General features: G+C 42.7%; 2 protein-coding genes across 6 annotated transcripts in view; both read left to right on the top strand.

Annotated features, from left to right (window-relative positions):
- thrap3a (thyroid hormone receptor associated protein 3a) overlaps nt 1-21,227 on the top strand; it is a 264,720-nt gene that overhangs the window by 92,647 nt on the left and 150,846 nt on the right. The gene's annotated exons all lie outside the window — the stretch shown is intronic.
- Nucleotides 1-21,227, top strand: part of map7d1a (MAP7 domain containing 1a) — a 154,152-nt gene that overhangs the window by 94,135 nt on the left and 38,790 nt on the right. For all 5 annotated transcript variants that reach the window (XM_060922193.1, XM_060922192.1, XM_060922195.1 and 2 more), the window contains 2 exons: nt 6,421-6,584; nt 11,896-12,007. In XM_060922193.1, the coding sequence (XP_060778176.1) occupies nt 6,421-6,584; nt 11,896-12,007 (276 nt within the window). The remainder of the gene's footprint in view (nt 1-6,420; nt 6,585-11,895; nt 12,008-21,227) is intronic.

The following is a 21,227-nucleotide window of genomic DNA, read 5'->3' as shown; positions in this document are numbered from 1 at the left end:
GTTATTTGACCTTAATCGCAAAATGAAATAACTTGTTCATTCCATACACATTATTATTGTTATTATTATTATTATTATTATTACTATTTTCTATCTATTAGCATGACAGTAAGGATATTGAGACATTGGGAGACATTGAGGATATTGGTTTAAAAAAAAAGGCCTAATGTAATATTTCAGAATATTGAACAGTTCTGCACATTGTGTAAGACGATGCTTGGCATTTTTAACGGACATTTGTTCCCATTTTGTATGAAGTACACGTTACGTTAATCATCAGTTTTTACTTTAACTATAGAAAAGACCACTAGAGTGGCGACTACAATCATCGACACCTTAAAAGACTTTCAATACGTAAATTGGGGGCGGCACGGTGGTGTAGTGGTTAGCGCTGTCGCCTCACAGCAAGAGGGTCCGGGTTCGAGCCCCGTGGCCGGCGAGGGCCTTTCTGTGTGGAGTTTGCATGTTCTCCCCGTGTCCGCGTGGGTTTCCTCCGGGTGCTCCGGTTTCCCCCACAGTCCAAAGACATGCAGGTTAGGTTAACTGGTGACTCTAAATTGACCGTAGGTGTGAATGTGAGTGTGAATGGTTGTCTGTGTCTATGTGTCAGCCCTGTGATGACCTGGCGACTTGTCCAGGGTGTACCCCGCCTTTCGCCCGTAGTCAGCTGGGATAGGCTCCAGCTTGCCTGCGACCCTGTAGAACAGGATAAAGCGGCTAGAGATAATGAGATGAGATCAGATGAGAATACGTAAATTGTGCATGAATAATTACTCAAACTTCCACCTGAAAAAAAAAAAAGACTCGATTCCCGATTACTTAAGCCAATATCTCACTGGGCTGCGACAGCTTGCGAACGTCATTTGCGAGAGTGCTCCAAAAGTGTCTTGAAACATACGCGAGGCTTCTCAATTTCCTCGCATGAGTCGCAAAGTGTCGCTCCTTCGTTGCTGAAATTTTGAACAGGTTCAAAAAATTCGTGTGACAAAATTTCTCAAATAGCGTCGCTGGTGTCGCAAAGCCGTCACGAACCCTTCTCAAGTTAGTTTCCGTGAGACAGGAAGTGCGAGTGTATCTCACTGGGCTGTGACAGCCTGCGACTGGTTGGAGACACAATTGCGATAAAATATGCGAATATCAATTCAGTGTGATTTCAAGTGAAAATTGTTGCTAATTCGCATTTTTTATCGCAATTGTTGTGTCTCCAACTAGTCGCAGGCTGTCACAGCCCAGTGAGATACTACCCTTAGCGTATCAGATCACGTGACACCGTTCTACAAGTATCGACACTGTTCCACAATTATCGACACCCAGATGATTATTTTTAAAAAAATGATCGGTATGTGGTATTAAGTTAACGAAACGTAGTTTTTATTTAAAAATTGTTTTACACAAACTTATATCTGGTACAAAATATCTTTTATATAAATATACCGATGTCTGTGCTTACCGTACGTAAATGAGGAAGTCATTCTAATGTTTGTAAACAAATGAGCTGATAATGTTTAACCTGTCAGAAAATCTTTTTGTTCCGCTTTCTACCCACTTTCGAAGAATTTTCGTAGATCACATTTTGTTAATCGTTTGTTGTTGTTTGTATTAATGTCTAGTTTTGTCGTTTACCAATAAATGTCAACGGGCAGTTGACACTGTAACCACATGAAAATCCAGGTCAAAGGTCGCATTTCATTCCTCGAACCATATACTTTTACACCTAAAAATGTAAAGTGTCTACTGATATTGTAATATGTGGTAGATATTTTACAACGAACTGCAAAAAAAAAATTCTGAATGGAATAGAAAAATCTGAATATTTCAAGCATGTAATTTTTATTATGCTAGGAATTTAATTCTGGTCTAATTCTATTTATTGCAATAGGATTCCAAATACTCTATAAACATTCCATTCTGTTCTGAATCAGAAAAAATATACATCACAGCATTTTTATTTATTTATTTATTTTTAAAGTACTTTGTCTACTTGAACAATGTTACACAGAGCTCGATCCATAACAGCTGTCACTTAATCCCACAGGGTGTCGATAACGGTGGACACCGGTGAAAGTGATCACTATTATCGACACCTCACGTGACTTCTCAAACGCGCGTTTAGATACAAAATGGCGTCTGTCAAATGAACGAGTAAGAAGCAAAGTAGGTTTCGACAAGGAGATCATGAAATATCGGTGAATATGAGGAGTAAAAACATGTCCATGATCTTTCCACCATGCTTACCTGCGATGATAACATCCGGGATTTCCTCAAATTGCTGATTGTGCTAAAAAAAAAAAAAATTCCATCTCAGGTAGTGAGCTGTGTCATCAGACGATAAGGTCAAAGGGTGAGGGGGGGGCGTCTTCCGCTTTATTAATTAACCAATAATAACTGTTGTAACTGAAACTCACCTTTTGTAAAGTTGTTTTTTATTGGTAAATCTGAAAAGGTGTCGGTAATTATGGACCGTCGATAACTGTAGCTGCCATTCTAGTTCACTGCTTTTCTTAATTGGGCCGACTGGTCAACTAGTGAAAACGAACAGTGTGTAGTTCCTGAATACTGTCTAGACTGTACAACCCCGATTCCAAAAAAGTTGGGACAAAGTACAAATTGTAAATAAAAACGGAATGCAATAATTTACAAATCTCAAAAACTGATATTGTATTCACAATAGAACATAGACAACATATCAAATGTTGAAAATGAGACATTTTGAAATTTCATGTCAAATATTGGCTCATTTGAAATTTCATGACAGCAACACATCTCAAAAAAGTTGGGACAGGGGCAATAAGAGGCTGGAAAAGTTAAAGGTACAAAAAAGGAACAGCTGGAGGACCAAATTGCAACTCATTAGGTCAATTGGCAATAGGTCATTAACATGACTGGGTATAAAAAGAGCATCTTGGAGTGGCAGCGGCTCTCAGAAGTAAAGATGGGAAGAAGATCACCAATCCCCCTAATTCTGCGCCAACAAATAGTGGAGCAATATCAGAAAGGAGTTCGACAGTGTAAAATTGCAAAGAGTTTGAACATATCATCATCATCTACAGTGCATAATATCATCAAAAGATTCAGAGAATCTGGAAGAATCTCTGTGCGTAAGGGTCAAGGCCGGAAAACCATACTGGGTGCCCGTGATCTTCGGGCCCTTAGACGGCACTGCATCACATACAGGCATGCTTCTGTATTGGAAATCACAAAATGGGCTCAGGAATATTTCCAGAGAACGTTATCTGTGAACACAATTGACCGTGCCATCCGCCGTTGCCAGCTAAAACTCTATAGTTCAAAGAAGAAGCCGTATCTAAACATGATCCAGAAGCGCAGACGTCTTCTCTGGGCCAAGGCTCATTTAAAATGGACTCTGGCAAAATGGAAAACTGTTCTGTGGTCAGACGAATCAAAATTTGAAGTTCTTTATGGAAATCAGGGACGCCGTGTCATTCGGACTAAAGAGGAGAAGGACGACCCAAGTTGTTATCGGCGCTCAGTTCAGAAGCCTGCATCTCTGATGGTATGGGGTTGCATTAGTGCGTGTGGCATGGGCAGCTTACACATCTGGAAAGACACCATCAATGCTGAAAGGTATATCCAGGTTCTAGAGCAACATATGCTCCCGTCCAGACGACGTCTCTTTCAGGGAAGACCTTGCATTTTCCAACATGACAATGCCAAACCACATACTGCATCAATTACAGCATCATGGCTGCGTAGAAGAAGGGTCCGGGTACTGAACTGGCCAACCTGCAGTCCAGATCTTTCACCCATAGAAAACATTTGGCGCATCATAAAACGGAAGATACGACAAAAAAGACCTAAGACAGTTGAGCAACTAGAATCCTACATTAGACAAGAATGGGTTAACATTCCTATCCCTAAACTTGAGCAACTTGTCTCCTCAGTCCCCAGACATTTACAGACTGTTGTAAAGAGAAAAGGGGATGTCTCACAGTGGTAAACATGGCCTTGTCCCAACTTTTTTGAGATGTGTTGTTGTCATGAAATTTAAAATCACCTAATTTTTCTCTTTAAATGATACATTTTCTCAGTTTAAACATTTGATATGTCATCTATGTTCTATTCTGAATAAAATATGGAATTTTGAAACTTCCACATCATTGCATTCCGTTTTTATTTACAATTTGTACTTTGTCCCAACTTTTTTGGAATCCGGGTTGTATTTGTTTGCTATATATTTTCAATATTTGATAACTAGGATACTCGGTACAGTGCAGACCTCCACCAAGCCACATAGCCGGATTTGCATCAAAATCGCATCAGTTGTTCCTTGGCCCATGGCTCACCTTTCCTCAGTGTCCTCAAAGTCCGTTCACTTCTTTTTGAGTTGAATTGGGAACAGGCAAACAAACGGAGGTGAAAACGTAACCTCCTCCAACATAGCTGGTGGAGGTAATAAATAAAGATTTAAAAAATTGTACATAATTTCATCTCGTGTTAAGATTATGTACGATTGAAATTTTACTGAAATTGTGTAATTGTTCTTCCAATCCCATATCTCTTCCCTACAACATGTTTGTAGCTCTGTATGTGATGTATTATGTGTTTTGGAGCCAACCATTGACTCCATCATTGATATGTGGGTCTTGGTTGCATGAAGTGTTGCAGACTTTAGTGTTTTCGCGCTGTGAGATGCGAACTCGTGTTGGCTGTACAGAGCACGATTGCTACTCTACATGCCTAATGTGAAATTCTAGATGGTGTGAGTCGAGGAGTAGTTATTACAGACTCTTCCAGTATGTATTTATTTGAAGTTCATGTGGGCTGAGTGAGATGGTGTCATATTTGTCCTGTGGGACTTGACTTTAATACGTGTTCTAAAGCCTTGCACATGAAGGCAAGCGTTGTACTTGCAGCTGTGGAAAATAATCTAACCGCTCAGGACATTTTCTATCATTATAGTTCTTTGTGTGTATTTGGTTTGGCTAACGTTTTACGCTAGTGTTTCGAGGCACAGCATTCACATCTGATCCAGGTCCGGATGTGGATAATCTCATGCCATTACAAACACGTCCTCATAGGTCAGAGGCTAAGAATAACGTCTCTTTGTTAGACAGGAGTCGGAGTACAACGAATTGGTAAAGCAAGAAAAACGGCGCAAAATTGTTTTAATGAGTGCTATTTTAAAGTGGTTAGTCTTTATTTGAAGACAGTGACTCAGCGCTTCGTAGCCAAGGGAAGTTCGTTCCAGCTCGTGTGCCAAGACGGAGAAGACTATCAATGCAGGTTTTCCTTGTAGTCGAACCATGCTAGAGGGAGAGTGGTTGGTGTGGAGCAGGGTGTGAGGAGTTCCTTCAGGTAGGCGAGGGCCGGTCTGGTTTTGGCTTCGTAGGCAAGCATCAGTGTTTTCGAATCAGTATTAATCATTTAAATAAGCATTAAGTGACCAGATCCTCCTGACGTTTTAATCCAGCACATTAGACTGAGAAACTTCGATCTTGTTTAGATGGTGAGGAAGAGATTACTTTGTAAAATACACTGGTGTTGAGGAAAACTTGGCGAATGAAAGCGCAAGTTTAAAGGTGGACTGCCTTTCAGATTTTTCAGGCATAGGTCATAAAAAGAATTTTCCCCGACAGCGTTATTTTTGTTTAGTGGACCAAAAGCTACCGAATTCGAATCACAGACATCCAATTTTATGAGATTTAAAAAAAAAAATAGAACAATTAATGACTTTCGGGCCACGTGGCTCTAAATTCTCCGCTCTTTTTCCTGCTTCACCATGACGCAATTCAAGATACTACGTGGTGGGCTTTCCCCGTTCGCGCAAGGCATTGTCAGATACAAATTTGAAACCGGAGAGAAAAATGGAGGACACGAATGAAACGTGAAAGACCGACTACAGTAACGGAAAGGTGAGAAGAAAAGACGTTATGTTCTATACGAAGAAAAGGAAACGCAGGACCAAACTAATAAATATCGGCGGTCTGTGAGCACCTCGGTGTGATCAGCTGTTCGTTTAGCGACAGAACGATGTAACTGTCAGCGCACGGTCAAGGTAAACCTGTAGATAGCAGTAATGCTACACTGTGGATGCCAACTGCTGTAAAACCCTAAAGAAAAAGAGGAAGCAGGTAAACCTGCGCATGCGCACACGGACTTCCTCTGTCTGCTCGACTGCGCGAAGCGAGCGATTTCACGCACATTATTTGCTTTAATCCCCTCAGATTAAAGAACTTCCCAGCCACAGAATGGCCTGAGATTTTGTGAGCTATTACAGAAATAAACACATCACAATGACCAAATTTCAGAGGGAACCAAATTTCACCGGTTTTATGAAACTGAAAGGCCGTCTCGCTTTAAGCTCATATAGTCGTCCAAAACCAGAACCGTTTGTGCTTTTAATATAAATGTGTGAAATGCTCACTGTATGCTTCTTTCTGTCCGTGTCTTCTTGTGAAGCTGCTAAGAAGTCGGAATGGTTGGAGAAGGAGGAACGGGCGCGGCAGTTACGGGAGCAACAGTTACAGGAGCGCAGGAGAAAGCTGGAGGATCAGAGGCTGAAAGCTGAGAAGCGCAGGGCTGCTCTGGAGGAGAGGCAGAAACAGAAACTGGAGAAGAACAAGGTGAGGTCTGCACTTCTGAGATCCAACAGGGACCATCCTGAAACTTCTACAGGACTAGATGTTTAGGGCCTGGAAATTACCCACGAGCAGAAATGCACTACAATCCTGCTATAACGAACTCGTTGGGAGATGATCAAATAGTTTGTTATACCGAGAAGTTCGTAATACTGAAATAAACCTGCTTTTCACACCAAACCCTCACGTTATATGCAAAATTTTACGGCATGTTCTCCTCATCATGAATTTCTCCTTCCGAGTCACTATCTCAGTTCACTGGCTGAGTTAAAGGGTCAGGAATGGAGATGACGATTTCTTCATCTGTTGTAGAAATGATGGAGGTTACCAGTATATTGTTGTCAATGTCCACTCACTGTTTTCGAAATCTTCACCATTCAGTTCATTCATGTGTTGCAAATCACCGATGTCGTTTTTTTGTGCCACAGGGCTGGGTAGGGGTATAAAAATGCCATAACTTAACTAGGTGTTAAGTTTAGCTTTCAGCAATCATTTTGTCCTTTTTATTGGCTCTTTGATCACTGTTCTCGATAGTGATCAACACCTAAGCGAGGCTCATTAATGGCCCTTTTCCACTACCCTTTTTCAGCTCGCTTCAGCTCACTTCAGCCCGACACGGCTCGCGTTTCGACTACCAAAGAACAGCACGACTCGGCTCGCTTCAGCCCTGCTTAGCCCCTAAAACTCGCACCGTTTTGGAGTGGGGCTGAAGCGAGCCAAAGCGAGCCGAGTGAGGCTGGGGCCGTGAGCAGACACTCCCCTGTGCACTGATTGGTGAGGAGGAGTGTCCTCACATGCCCACACACGCCCTGCGAGCATGCTGGGATCTGTAAACACCGTAAACCCGGAAGAAGAATAACTACGAATTACGAGAATTTCTGAAGCCTTATGCGCCTCGCCTCATCTATACGCTCTTGCCAGTATCTGTCCGCGTTGTCGGTGACAACAAGCCACAGCACCGAGACCAGCAACACTAACGACTCCATGTCCTCCATGTTTATTGTTTACTATTCGGGGCGTGAGACTACCGCTTAAAAGATCACTGATGTCACTGTTTGCGCTGCTTAACGACATCACGTGATGTCCACCCACTTTCGCTAACTCCACCCAATGTGTCCACCCACTTCCAGCCAGCACGGTTCAGCGCGGTTGTAGTTGAAATGCAACTCCAACAGCCCCGCTCAGCTCGACTCAGCCCAACTCAGCACGGCACGGCTCAGCCGCGTTTGTAGTGGAAAAGCGGCATAAGTCTACGGTCACACTACAGTCTGCGATGCTTTGTGATGGGTTATTGATGAAAATGAGGTGATTGGCGGCGACGCTTCACCGAACTTCGGGAAGTATTCCCAGACCCATCTGCAAGTATTTGCCGCTTAGTTTGCCGACGAATACATCGCTACCAAATTTCAATGCGTGCCCTGGAATTTTTATGCCTTCGCCACTGTAAGGTGCAGGAGGCATTATGTTTTCGGGTTGTCCGTGCGTCCGTCAGTCCGTGCGTCTGTCCCGAAACCTTGTGAACGCGATATCTCAAAGGCCAATGAAAGGAATTTCACCAAACTTTCACCATTTGTGCGCTTTGGGACAAACATGAACTGATTAGATTTTGAGATCAAAAGGTCTAAGGTCAAGGTCACTGTGAGGTCAAATGTCTGTCCGAAAACCTTGTGAACACAATATCTCCAAGGCTGATACAAGTAATTTCACCAAATCAAGATTACTGTGAGGTCAAATGTCCATCCCCAAATCACAACTTAATAAGGTGTGTAGTCTACTGGGTGGAGGCATCCCCATCGACGCCATTGGCGTGGAGTTCTCCAAGTCAAGTCAACTTTATTGTCAAATATGCTATACATGCTCGACATACAGCACAGATGAAATTTCAGTCCTCTCTGACCCACGGTGCAAACAGGCAATGCAATAAATAAAAATAGAATAATTGAAAAAAAACAATATAAACAGTATAAACACTCTAGATAGGAACTAGACATAGACTAAACACTCAAACAATATAAACAGAATAAATAAACAGTATAAACACTAGATAAGAACAAGACAGACTAAACACTCAGACAATATAAACAGTATAAAACACTCTAGATATGAACTAGACTAAACACTCAATATAAACAGTATAAGCACTCTAGATAGGAACTAGACAGACTAAACACTCAAACAATATAAACAGTATAAATAAACAGTATAAACACTAGATAACAAGACAGACTAAACACTCAGACAATATAAACAGTATAAACACTCTAGATATGAACTAGACTAAACACTCATACATACACACACACACGCGTGCACACACACACACATATAAATTGGTACAAATAACCAAACAGTCAAGGGCACTTGAGGTATAGCAGGTAAACATGAAATAAGCAGAATAAACAAACTAGCAGCTGTTAAGGTGAGGTAGTGCGGAATAGTGCAAATGAGCGAGGTAAAGTGAGATGTGCGGTCCCTGGGTTCAGTGTGTTAATGAACGATGAGATTATATATATATATATATATGTGTATATATGTGTGTGTGTGTGTTGGGGGGGAACTGTGAGGATGACATGTCAGATGCTGAAGGGGGGGCAGGGGGGTGTGCGAGCAGAGTCTGTGGCAGGGGGCAGAGGGGGGAGGAGGGACAGAACAGGGAGGGAGTTGAGCCTCCTGACCGCCTGGTGAAAGAAACTGTCCTTGAGCCTGCTGGTTTTGGCCCGGAGACTCCGCAGTCTCCTCCAGGGCTCGAAATTAACTTTTTTTCTTTGTGTCCCCCAGTGGTCCCGAATTCTGTGTTGTATTGTCCTGAATGGAAGCAATAGTGTCCCCATTTTTTTCCCTCTCTGAAATAACCAGTGGTTAATATTATCATATGAAGTTACTATTATATTTGTAACTATGCGATTTTGAACCCTTTATATCATTTTTACAATAAGTCACAAGACACAAGCGACACATGTCCTATACATCATCTACTTCAAAATTACAGTTATTGCATTTTCAGTTTATTAAACTTTGGCGATCTCACTGTATGAATAGATACCCGTTTATTTAAAGGGGCCAACTAGCTCATTCAGAAAATGTTTCAACTCCCTACATCTGCAGTACACTTTAGTTGAAAATAAGACCCCTTTTATGTTCATTTCATCTACTTATACCTTGAATATCTGTTGGCACTTATAAGGCCAACTTATCATTTTCACCATTACCGTTATCCATAGCCCTGTGATGACCTGGCGACTTGTCCAGGGTGTACCCCGCCTTTCGCCCGTAGTCAGCTGGGATAGGCTCCAGCTTGCCTGCGACCCTGTAGAACAGGATAAAGCGGCTACAGATAATGAGATGAGATGAGATGAGACCGTTACCCATTTTTATGAACTTTCCGTTATCCATTTTATGAACTTTCGCTGCCGGGTGCAAATGTTAGCAACATCAGCATAGTGGCAGGTCCGAGCCTAGTTGTGCTGCTGACTGACTAAACTTTCTGAACTAGAAAGACACCAAGAAAACTCACTTATTCTGTTGAACGGTATCTTCTGTCAATATCATCCACATCATTCCTGTTGTATTTTATAACGTGTCTAACAGTGCTCATTAAGTTCATTCAGTTGCTAGCGTTGCCTGCAGACCAGGCGATGACACTTTGGATCCTGAAGGTCCCGGAGACGTTATGTCTGGGCTTTCAGTTTCTTCCCCGCGGTCGGTCCGCTTCAACCACTTCAGCATTTTTGTTCTGGCAAGAGTCGGCGCAGCGTGTGCGGTAGCAATTCCATTCCAAGTCCATATAATGCGGACACCGGCCGAAGATTCTAGAACAGAATGCGCTGCTCTGTAGCCTACGGATGCAGGTGCATCGAAAGTGTAGCTACTATGTATTTTTCGCTGTTAACGTTTTAAAATTAAAATTGACAAATTAGGTGAATGTCTACGTATGTGTTACGGCTTTGTAAATAATATTAATGTCAAACTTTTTTTTTCTAGATCTATTTTTTTCCATTGTCCCGGGATTGTCCCAGATATGATAATTTTGTGTCCCGATGACATTTTTTATGGTCCCCAGGACATCGGGACACCGTTAGTTTCGAGCGCTGGTCTCCTCCCCGACGGCAGCAGGCTGAAGAGGCTGTGAGATGGGTGGGTGGGGTCACCTGCAATCCTGATGGCTTTGCGGGTGAGGCGGGAGTTATAAATATCCATTAGAGAAGGGAGAGAGACACCAATGATCCTCTCAGCTGCTCTCATGATGCGCTGCAGAGTCTTGCAGCAGGACACGGTGCAGGCGCCGTACCACACGGTGATGCAGCTGGTCAGGATGTTCTCGATGGTGCCTCTGTAGAAAGTGTGCATGACGGGGGCCGGGGCTCTTGCTCTCCTCAGTTTGCGGAGGAAGTACAGACGCTGTTGGGCTTTTCTGGCCAGTGATGCGGTGTTGTTCCAGGACAGGTCTTCAGAGATGTGTACACCCAGAAACTTGGTGCTGCTCACCCTCTCCACTGCAGCACCATCGATAGATAGTGGAGCATGCTGGGTGTGCTCTCTCCTGAAGTCCACAACAATCTCCTTTGTCTTCTCCACGTTCAGACGGAGCTTGTTGTCCTTGCACCACATGGCCAAGCGGCTCACCTCACTCCTGTGAGTTCTATCTAGTTCATGATGTTTTTGGCCACTCACGAGGCAGAGACGCACCAAAAAACAACTCGTGGAACTCTGAGAACATTCGCTGTGCATCGCACGATTGGTGGCGGGTAGTACTAATTTTTCATCGCCAAGTATTTCCCAAACCCGTCGTGAGCTGTAGTGTGACCAGGGGCTAAGCCTTTTGTTTTATGACGTTAACATGCACCGGGAACTTGACTGCAGACTTGATTACTAATTGTTTGTCCCTGGTGGAAAGAGGAGCACATGGCTCAGTGATTTTAGTTTTTTTATTAATTAAAGGTGGGGGACAAAAACTTGGTTTGAAAATCCATAGTAAGAGTTCTTTTATAGTGGGGTTGCAGTGTATTAGCTAACAGTCCATAACTGTCCAGTGGAGGTGTTCTGATAGTGTAGGCACCATGTGGATGAGGGTTTGTTTTTTGTTTTTTTTTTAAATTATATTACAGGCATTTAGCAAACGCTGTGATCCAGAGCGACGTACAACATACCCAGAGCAGCCTGGGGAGTAGTTGGGGGTTAGGTGCTTTGCCCAAGGGTACTTTAGCCATTCCTGCTGGTCCAGGGAATCGAACTGGCAACCTTATGGTCCCAAAGCTGCTGCTCTAACTGTTGTGTGTGTGTGTATGTGTTTGTTTAGGAGCGCTATGAAGCTGCCATCCAGAGGTCTACAAAGAAGACGTGGGCTGAGATTCGCCAGCAGAGATGGTCATGGGCCGGAGGCCTGAGTGCCAGCTCCAGCCAGAGTCAGAGTGAGTATCACAGAGCCACGTCACAAGATTAAAAAAAAAAAAAAATCAAAAGCACATTTGGATAAAACTCCTTCTGTTGTAGCTGTGCTCTCTATAGCATACAAGGATATGTTGTGTATGAGAACACCCCGATGTTGCTGGGTGAGATGCAGCCACAGATTTAACGGTGTGTTTGCTCTAGTTCACTACTTTTTTGTCTTTTATGGCAGAGAACCACACCATTTAATTGCCTTGTATCATCCATGTATGGCCTCAGAAGCACAGAGCTCGTTGCTTGAATTATATTTTTAGACTCCACTGGGTTCTTAAATTGAATCTGCCTCAAGATATCGCTTATTTATTATTTTATTTATTTATGAACATGATAAATTTGATTCAAGGCCAACCACAAGGAGGTGCACCCAACATCGCTGTTGTTGGATATTCATAGAACACATTTATTTAAACAATTTTTTTTTCCCTTCTCCCTTTTTGTAGAGAATAATCTGCCAATTTAAATGAATGTCCTCTTTTCTTAGGTTATAGTATTGTGGTGTAGTGTCATGAAAATCATACATACAACTGAAAAACTCCAGTACAATCCTGGGAAGTGCAGTTATTGCAAGTCAGGATATGCAACCAAATAGTAACGCTGTGTCCAAAATCACTCGCTCGTTCACTACTCCCTGCTCACTATATAAGGAATTACTGTATAGAGGGCTATATAGTGAGCTCATTTGTAAAATGAAACAACCCTTTCGGACACCACTACTCCACTGCGCCGTTATTTACGTCATTACTGTCGCAAAGTTAAAACGTGCCAGATCAGTCGGCTGGTGGGTTTTTCATTCAGAATAATAAATACATGCGTGTATTTTAGTGATAAATCCATATTATACTGAGCGTATTTCCTACATTAATCCATACAAAGTACTTTGTGTCTACTGCATCTTTCAGTTCTTTTAAATCAAGGCTGAATACTTTCTTCTTTGCCGCTGCCTTTTATTAAATCAAATTTGTGGCGTTTGATTAATTCCTCGCTCTGCACTCGAACTTTTATTCTTGTATTTCATCTGTCTGATTCTATTTTAGCTCATTTTCTGTTCTTACTGTTTTTAATTGTACTTGAATATCCATTTCTAATGTGTTCCTTCCTCCGTCCGTTCACCCCAACACACTACAATATTATTGCCCTTTTCGCACCACAACTTCTAAATCTGTCTCGTGCCCATGGTCATAAGGAAGAACAAACTACTGCTATACTCAATCTAAAATATTTAACGCTCCTTATGAAACATCCTATACAGCACTGTGAAAATGCGCGACTGCAATGCATGATGGTGTATATATTGCTTGATTAGTGACCATCGGTTGTACGCTACTTTTCACGATGCATTGTGGGATACTATGAGTCCACTATATAGGGTGTAATAATTCTCACTATACATTCGGACAGCACTACAAAATGGCAAACTCACTGTGTAGTTCACTATATAGTGAGTAGCGAGCGATTTCGGACACGGCATAAGTGTTAAAGTAAATAAAGACGATCTGTCCCAATACTTTTCTTCACCTAAATATCGGGTTGTTTAACATACCCAGATGTAAATATCAGTACTTGGAAAGCTAAAAATCTGATCTTCTCGTATTCATCTTTTGAGCTCAAACCCAAACATCTTCAGCATATAGCAAAAACCAAACTGGCCTTGCCGTTCCAATACTTTTGGACAGGACCGTGTATAAAATAAAACCAATTTTTGAGGTTACGCAAATTGCACAGTTAGATATGCAAAATCTTCAACCTTTCTATTAACGCTGTGACGATACGCAAATTAGTGTGGTTAATTGTGAGAAAGCTGACTTTACAGGATGAACTCGCGCTGGTTGATGTGTAACCGACCTCATTTTATGGGAAGTGCTCCATTTCAGAAGATTTTCTGCATTCTCCTGCAGAAAAGACCTTTTGAGTCTCTGTATGTGGAATATTTGCGGACCTGAGCTGTGTATCCTTGTGTCCTGTGCACGTCTGATTGTGAAATCCTCCCATTCGCGTGATTTTAATTGGGTAGAAGAGAATAAAGTGTTCATTCTGATCATTGTGTGATCCAAGATCTAAGAAGTGTGAGACAGAAACGTTTCACCTAACAGGTAAAAGAGAGTGCTCAAACTCTGACTGGAAACAGTGTGCACATTTCATATCAACTATTCCATTTATTCTTCTGTAGAACTGTTAGTGTAAACGTTTAGTTTTGTTATCCCCCGCTAGCCGAAAGGCCCGAAGGAGGATTATGTCGTGGCGATTTCCGTCCATCTGTCCGTCCCAGGAACCAGGAAGGGGACTCACCTTCTGAAATCAACTCCTCTCACAATTTTTGGAGGAATTTCACAAAACTTGGCAGGATCTTTTGTTATATGTCGGTGATACGCATATTGTAATTTTGTTAAGTTCGGTTGCATTTTACCAGAGTTACAGCCCTTGATTTCCAACCCTGTACTTTCACAGTTTCATGAAGGTGTGCTTGCTTTCTGAAATCAACTCCTCCCAATATTTTTGGACGAATTTCTCGAAGCTTGGCAAAAGGCCTTGTTTTGTGACGGTAATACGCATATTGCGATTTAATTTCGTTTGTGAAAATGTCCCCAGAGTTTTGACCCTTGATTTACAGTGGTGCTTGAAAGTTTGTGAACCCTTTAGAATTTTCTATATTTCTGCATAAATATGACCTAAAACAACATCAGATTTTCACACAAGTCCTAAAAGTAGATAAAGAGAACCCAGTTAAACAAATGAGACAAAAATATTATACTTGGTCATTTATTTATTGAGGAAAATGATCCAATATTACATATCTGTGAATTGCAAAAGTATGTGAACCTCTCGGATTAGCAGTTAATTTGAAGGTGAAATTAGAGTCAGGTGTTTTCAATCGATGGGATGACAATCAGGTGCGAGTGGGCGCCCTATTTAATTTAAAGAACGGAGATCTATCAAAGTCTGATCTTCACAAGACATGTTTGTGGAAGTGTATCATGCCACGAACAAAGGAGATTTCTGAGGACCTCAGAAAAAGCATTGTTGATGCTCATCAGGCTGGAAAAGGTTACAAAACCATCTCTAAAGAGTTTGGACTCCATCAATCCACAGTCAGACAGATTGTGTACAAATGGAGGAAATTCAAGACCATTATTACCCTCCCCAGGAGTGGTCGACCAACAAAGATCACTCCAAGAGCAAGGCGTGTAATAGTCAGCGAGGTTACAAAGGACCCCAGGTAACTTCTAAGCAACTGAAGGCCTCTCTCACATTGGTTAATGTTCATGAGTCCACCATCAGGAGAACACTGAACAACAATGGTGTGTATGGCAGGGTTGCAAGGAGAACGCCACTGCTTTCCAAAAAGAACACTGCTGCTCATCTGCAGTTTGCAAAAGATCATGTGGACAAGCCAGAAGGCTATTGGAAAAATGTTTTGTGGACAGATAAGACCAAAATAGAACTTTTTGGTTTAAATGAGAAGCATTATGTTTGCAGAAAATAAAACACTGCATTCCAGCATAAGAACTTTATCCCATCTGTGAAACATGGTGGTGGTAGTATCATGATTTGGGCCTGTTTTGCTGCATCTGGGCCAGGACGGCTTGCCATCATTGATGGAAAAATGAATTCTGAATTATACCAGCAAATTCTAAAGGAAAATGTCAGGACGTCTGTCCATGAACTGAATCTCAAGGGAAGGTGGGTCATGCAGCAAGACAATGACCCTAAGCACACAAGTCTTTCTACCAAAGAATGGTTAAAGAAGAATAAAGTTAATGTTTTAGAATGGCCAAGTCAAAGGTCTGACCTTAAAGGGCTGATGACACGAACATGACTCTATGCAATTTCTTAAATAAACTATACAACATGGCAAACATGTTAGATTTCTGTTATAATTACGTGAAAAGAAGCTGTTGTTACGCAAATATCCAACTTTTAATTGCACAGCGCAAGAAAACTGGGTCCGTGGCTCGCGGCCATGTTATGACGTCAGCGGAAGAACACGCTGCGGTTCACTGGCTGTTCTACTCTGGTTCTACTCAATGGAAATGGCGCATGAAAACGCCGGTGAACTCTCTAGTGCTAGCTCTTCCTCTTCTGGGAGTCTAGAATTGTGTTGATCTCTTCTGAATAGAATCTATGATAGCCTACCCTCTTTACCCTTTGCCTCTCGTTGCTAGGCGGCAGTTACATGAAAGCCGCAAGCTTTCACAAGCAAATACATGACTGATATCACGCCGACTTTATGATTACATTTATGATTATCATGTAGAATCTATAGCTCTACGTACCTTTATCTTATGTCATTTCACAACACATGTTCTGACAGGAGGACTGTCTTTGGATCCGGCATAGCTACTAGTAGACCCCCTCCGGAATACTGGCAGTGTTGCCAGATTGGGAGGTTTCCCGCCCAGTTGGGCGGTTTCAAGTGCATTTTGGTGGGTTTTGAACATATTTTGGGCTGGAAAACTTCAGCAGTATCTGGCAACAGATACTGCTGATGTTTTCCAGCCCAAAATATGTTCAAAACCCACCAAAATGCACTTGAAACTGCCCAACTGGGCGGGAAACCTCCCAATCTGGCAACACTGTGTAGGCACTGCTGATGGTAGTAACACACGTTTGTGCTGAACTGAACACCCAAGAGATTCTTTTAAGCTGGGAAGGGTGTCAAAACAATCCAAATCGAAGTGTTCAGAGCACAGGACGGATGTTGGTGAGGGCTCCCACTTGTCACGAGTGCGCCTGACTTGCTTCACCCACTTCGCATGCAGCTCGGGATCTCTGGGAAACTTGAATAAACTTACCCCATCCTTGTGGGTTTTGGAGCAAAAGCCGGCAACACAACGCGAAGGCATAATAACTATATATATATATATATATATATATATATATATATATATATATATATATATATATATAATGTCTAATAAAAATACTAATAATGACAAACTGAACACCTGTTGCATCAACAACAAACTGGTAAGTTAGGAGGAAGATTCTTTCGCTGACGTCATATAGCTCCTCCTCCTCCTTCGTCTCCTGGGTGCTGCAGCCCTGTCAAATTTGCCCAAATAGCCGTGTTTATCATCATAACTTGTAAAATAGGCGCCTTCGTGAATTAATATATGGATCATCGGGAATTACTTTTTATGTTATAAAACATCGCCAAAGATGTCAAAAACGTGTCGTCAGCACTTTAATCCAGTCGAAATGTTGTGGAAGGACCTGAAGCGAGCAGTTCATGTGAGGAAACCCACCAACATGCCAGAGTTGAAGCTGTTCTGTACGGAGGAATGGGCTAAAATTCCTCCAAGCCGGTGTGCAGGACTGATCAACAGTTACCGGAAACATTTAGTAGCAGTTATTGCTGCACAAGGGGGTCACACCAGATACTGAAAGCAAAGGGTCATATACTTTTGCCACTCACAGATATGTAATATTGGATCATTTTCCTCAATAAATAAATGACCAAGTATAATATTTTTGTCTCATTTGTTTAACTGGGTTCTCTTTATCTACTTTTAGGACTTGTGTGAAAATCTGATGATGTTTTAGGTCATATTTATGCAGAAATATAGAAAATTCTAAAGGGTTCACAAACTTTCAAGCACCACTGTAAATAACTTGTACTTTTGGCAATTTCATGAGGGTGTACATTATTTTGAAGTCAACTCTTACAATTTGTGGAGGAATTTCACCAAACTTGACAAAAGGCTTTGTTATATGACAGTTATACGCATATATTGAAATTTCGTTCAATTCGGTCGCATTTTACCAGAGTTATGGCCTAGTTACCAGCGGGGATATTGTGCTCTCAGAGCATTCTTGTTTATAAATGGCTGTCGTGGTAAAGTTTAGTAGAGCACGTAGTGAGTTGTGAGAGGAACGTTCAGTTTGTGTAGGTGTGTGTCCAAGCTCTGCGTCTCCACTGAACGATCTGTTATCACAGGACTTTTATGTATGACCAAAACTACTGTTTCTTGATCAGATTTTACCAAACACGCATGAACCTGACCTGTATATTTTGTGCTGATGATGAACATGAGCAGAACACTGCTACAACTGAGCAGAGGAAGTTAAAGGTCTTGCTAAAAGGCTCAACGGGACCATTTTGGCAATGTTAGGATTTGAACTCGCATCTTTCCTGTTGGTAGCCAAACGCTTTAACCACTGAGCCACCACTGCACCATAGCACAAAGAACCATCAAAGTTCATTTAGAGCACAGAGCAGTGGGGCGTTATCCACAGAGACCCGTATGGCTGCAGGTTTTTGTTACCACACATTAGGTTCAGGTTCAGCATGCCTTAGCCCTCAAGTAGGTGCTTCACACATGAGAAACCAAGGGCTGAAATAGTCAAAGGGGCACCGCTCTGCAATCGACTCGAAGAAGTTGCTGGATTGTTGGCTCTCCAGACCTGACACCCTTTAGATGGATCTTGTATTTAATTCCATCAGGGTGTCCAGCCAAACTCCTTACCGTGCACCAAGGAGGCGGTATGGGAGGCGGTTTAGTCGCCAACTCTGCAGCAGGTAGTGCTGGGTTACAGGATATCAGGAGCAGGTCTCATGACCTGACTACCACACATTACCACCTGTTTAATCAGTCGCTCTTGGTTTTCAGTTGACGATCAGATGTGGCTCTTGCTTTGTCGGAATGAAATTCTGCGGTAATAGCGGTCCTTTGTGGATAAGATTGGACAGCCCTGCCCCAGAGTTAAAGGTTAAACTCCACCCTGAATCCAATGAAATGTGTGTGTATTTAATAATCATTCACCAAAGGCAAAGGGAGCATCAGTGAATAATAACTGAGATGAAGTCGAGGTTATTATTTAAATAATATTGGCAGGCTTTGAGTGGTATATCAGAAATATTCCATTCAGCTAGCATGATACTGAACAAGTCGAAGATGGGTTCAGTATCACACTTGCTGAATGGAATATATCTGATATACCATGAAAAAAAGCCATTATTATTATTATTATTATTATTATAGATACACAAAATATTCTGCATTTAAAGGTAGACTGCCTTTCAAATTTTTCAAGTTTAGGTCATAAAAAGAATTTTCCCTGACACCCAGTTATTTTTGTTTAGTGGACTGTAAGCTACTGAATTCAAAATCACAGACTTCCAATTTTATTATTTTTTAAAATGTATTTATTTATTTATTTATTTTCATAATAGAGCAATTAATGAATTGAAGGCCATGAAGCCCTAAATTCTCCGCTATTTTTTTTCCTGCTTCACCATGACCCAATTTAAGATACTAAATCATGCATCACATGGTGGGCTTTCTCCATTCGCACAAGGCATTGTGGGATACAAATTTGAAACAGGAGAGAAAATGGAGGACGTGAGTGTGCGAATGAAACGTGAAAGACTGACTACAGTAATGGAAAGCAAGAAGAAAAGACGTTATGTTGCGAAGGAAAGGAAACGCAGGACCAAACTAATAAATATCGGCGCTCAGCGAGCAGCTCGGTAAACCTGTGCATGTGCACACGGACTTCCACATTATTTGCTCGGGAATCCCCTCAGATTAAAGAACTTCCCAGCCACAGCCTGGCCTGATATTTAGTGAGATATTACAGAAATATCACAATGACCACATTTCAGAAGGAACTAAATTTCAACGATTTTATGAAATCGAAAGGCCGTCTCACTGTAAATCTACCATGTATAACGAAGCAAACCTGGCGGCCATTTTGTTTACAAATTGTCAGTCGCTCGCTAGCGCAGACGCAGGCCCGGCGCCAGGAACAGTTTTGTTAGGGTTTTGCTGGGATTCGAACCTGGTTCGTTGGTGTGATAATCCAGCAAACCCCCACTAGGCCACCAGGGGGATGACTCAAATGCAGAGGCGTGAGGCGGAAGTAGAAAAAGAATCAAAAGGTTTATTTAAACTATATACACTATATACAGGGCAAAACAAAAGACAAAAAAAAAACCAAAGAGTATAATCCAAAAGAAAAGCAAAGTGCAAAAATACAAAAGCTAAGAAGATCAAAAAACACAGTACAAAGGAAACTGGAGATAAACATAACAGCACAAAGACTCCGTGACAAGAGGACTGAACTCAGGGGTATAAATACACAAACTAATTAAGGACACAGGTGAAGATAATTAGGACTAACAGGCAATTAACAAAAAAAAACACAAAACACAGGAACAGTGGCGGCCTCTAGAGGCCAAAATAAATATGACACGAAAAGGAAATAACAGCGGCCTCTAGAGGCCAAAACAGTCCAAGTCCTAACAGGACCCCCCCCCCTCTAGGAGCGTCTCCTGACGCTCCCAGGGCGATCCGGATGGGCCAAATGGAAGTCCCGACACAGTTCTTTATCCAGGACATCCCGAGCAGGAACCCAGCAGCGCTCCTCAGGACCATAGCCCTCCCAGTCCACCAGATATTGCAACCCGCCGCGGACCCGGCGGGAGTCAAGCAGGCGATTCACAGTGAACACAGTCTGCCCCTGGAAGATGCGGGGGGGTGGGGGGTTCCTAGGGGCAGGGGCATACGTAGACGTCAGTACGGGCCGTAACAGGGAAACATGGAAAGTGGGGTTGATCCTCAGAGTCCGGGGCAACTGGAGCCGGTAGGAGACAGGGTTCACCCTGCGCACCACCTTGAAGGGGCCAATGTAGCGAGGAGCAAGCTTGCGGTTCTCCACCCGCAGTGGAAGGTCCTTAGTGGACAGCCAAACACGCTGCCCAGGGCGGAAAGCGTGTGCAGGTCTTCTATGGCGGTTGGCCTGAGTCTGGTTGGTTCTGGAGGTCTGTATGAGGGTCTTCCTGACCTTGCTCCAGGTCTTGCGACACCGTCTCACATATTGGTTGACCGAGGGCACCCCCGCGTCCTCCTCCTGGTCCGGGAACAGAGGTGGCTGGAACCCGAATTGGCACTGGAATGGCGACAGCTTGGTGGCCGATGACTGCAGGGTGTTGTGGGCGTACTCCGCCCATGGCAGCCAGGTGCTCCACGATGTCGGGTTATCCATAGCCAGGCCTCGCAGGGTGGTTTCCAGGTCCTGGTTGAGCCTCTCCGTCTGACCATTGGACTGTGGGTGAAACCCAGAGGAGAGGCTGGCAGTGGCTCCGATGACCTTGCAGAACCCGTGCCACACTCGGGAGGAGAACTGGGGCCCTCGGTCTGAGACGATGTCCTGTGGAAGACCAAAGACTCGGAAGACATGATT

Source organism: Neoarius graeffei, chromosome 5 (genome assembly GCF_027579695.1).
Source record: "Neoarius graeffei isolate fNeoGra1 chromosome 5, fNeoGra1.pri, whole genome shotgun sequence".
Taxonomy (NCBI): Eukaryota; Metazoa; Chordata; class Actinopteri; order Siluriformes; family Ariidae; genus Neoarius; species Neoarius graeffei.
Note: the sequence above shows the minus strand (reverse complement) of the source record. Positions and strands in the feature narration are given on the sequence as shown.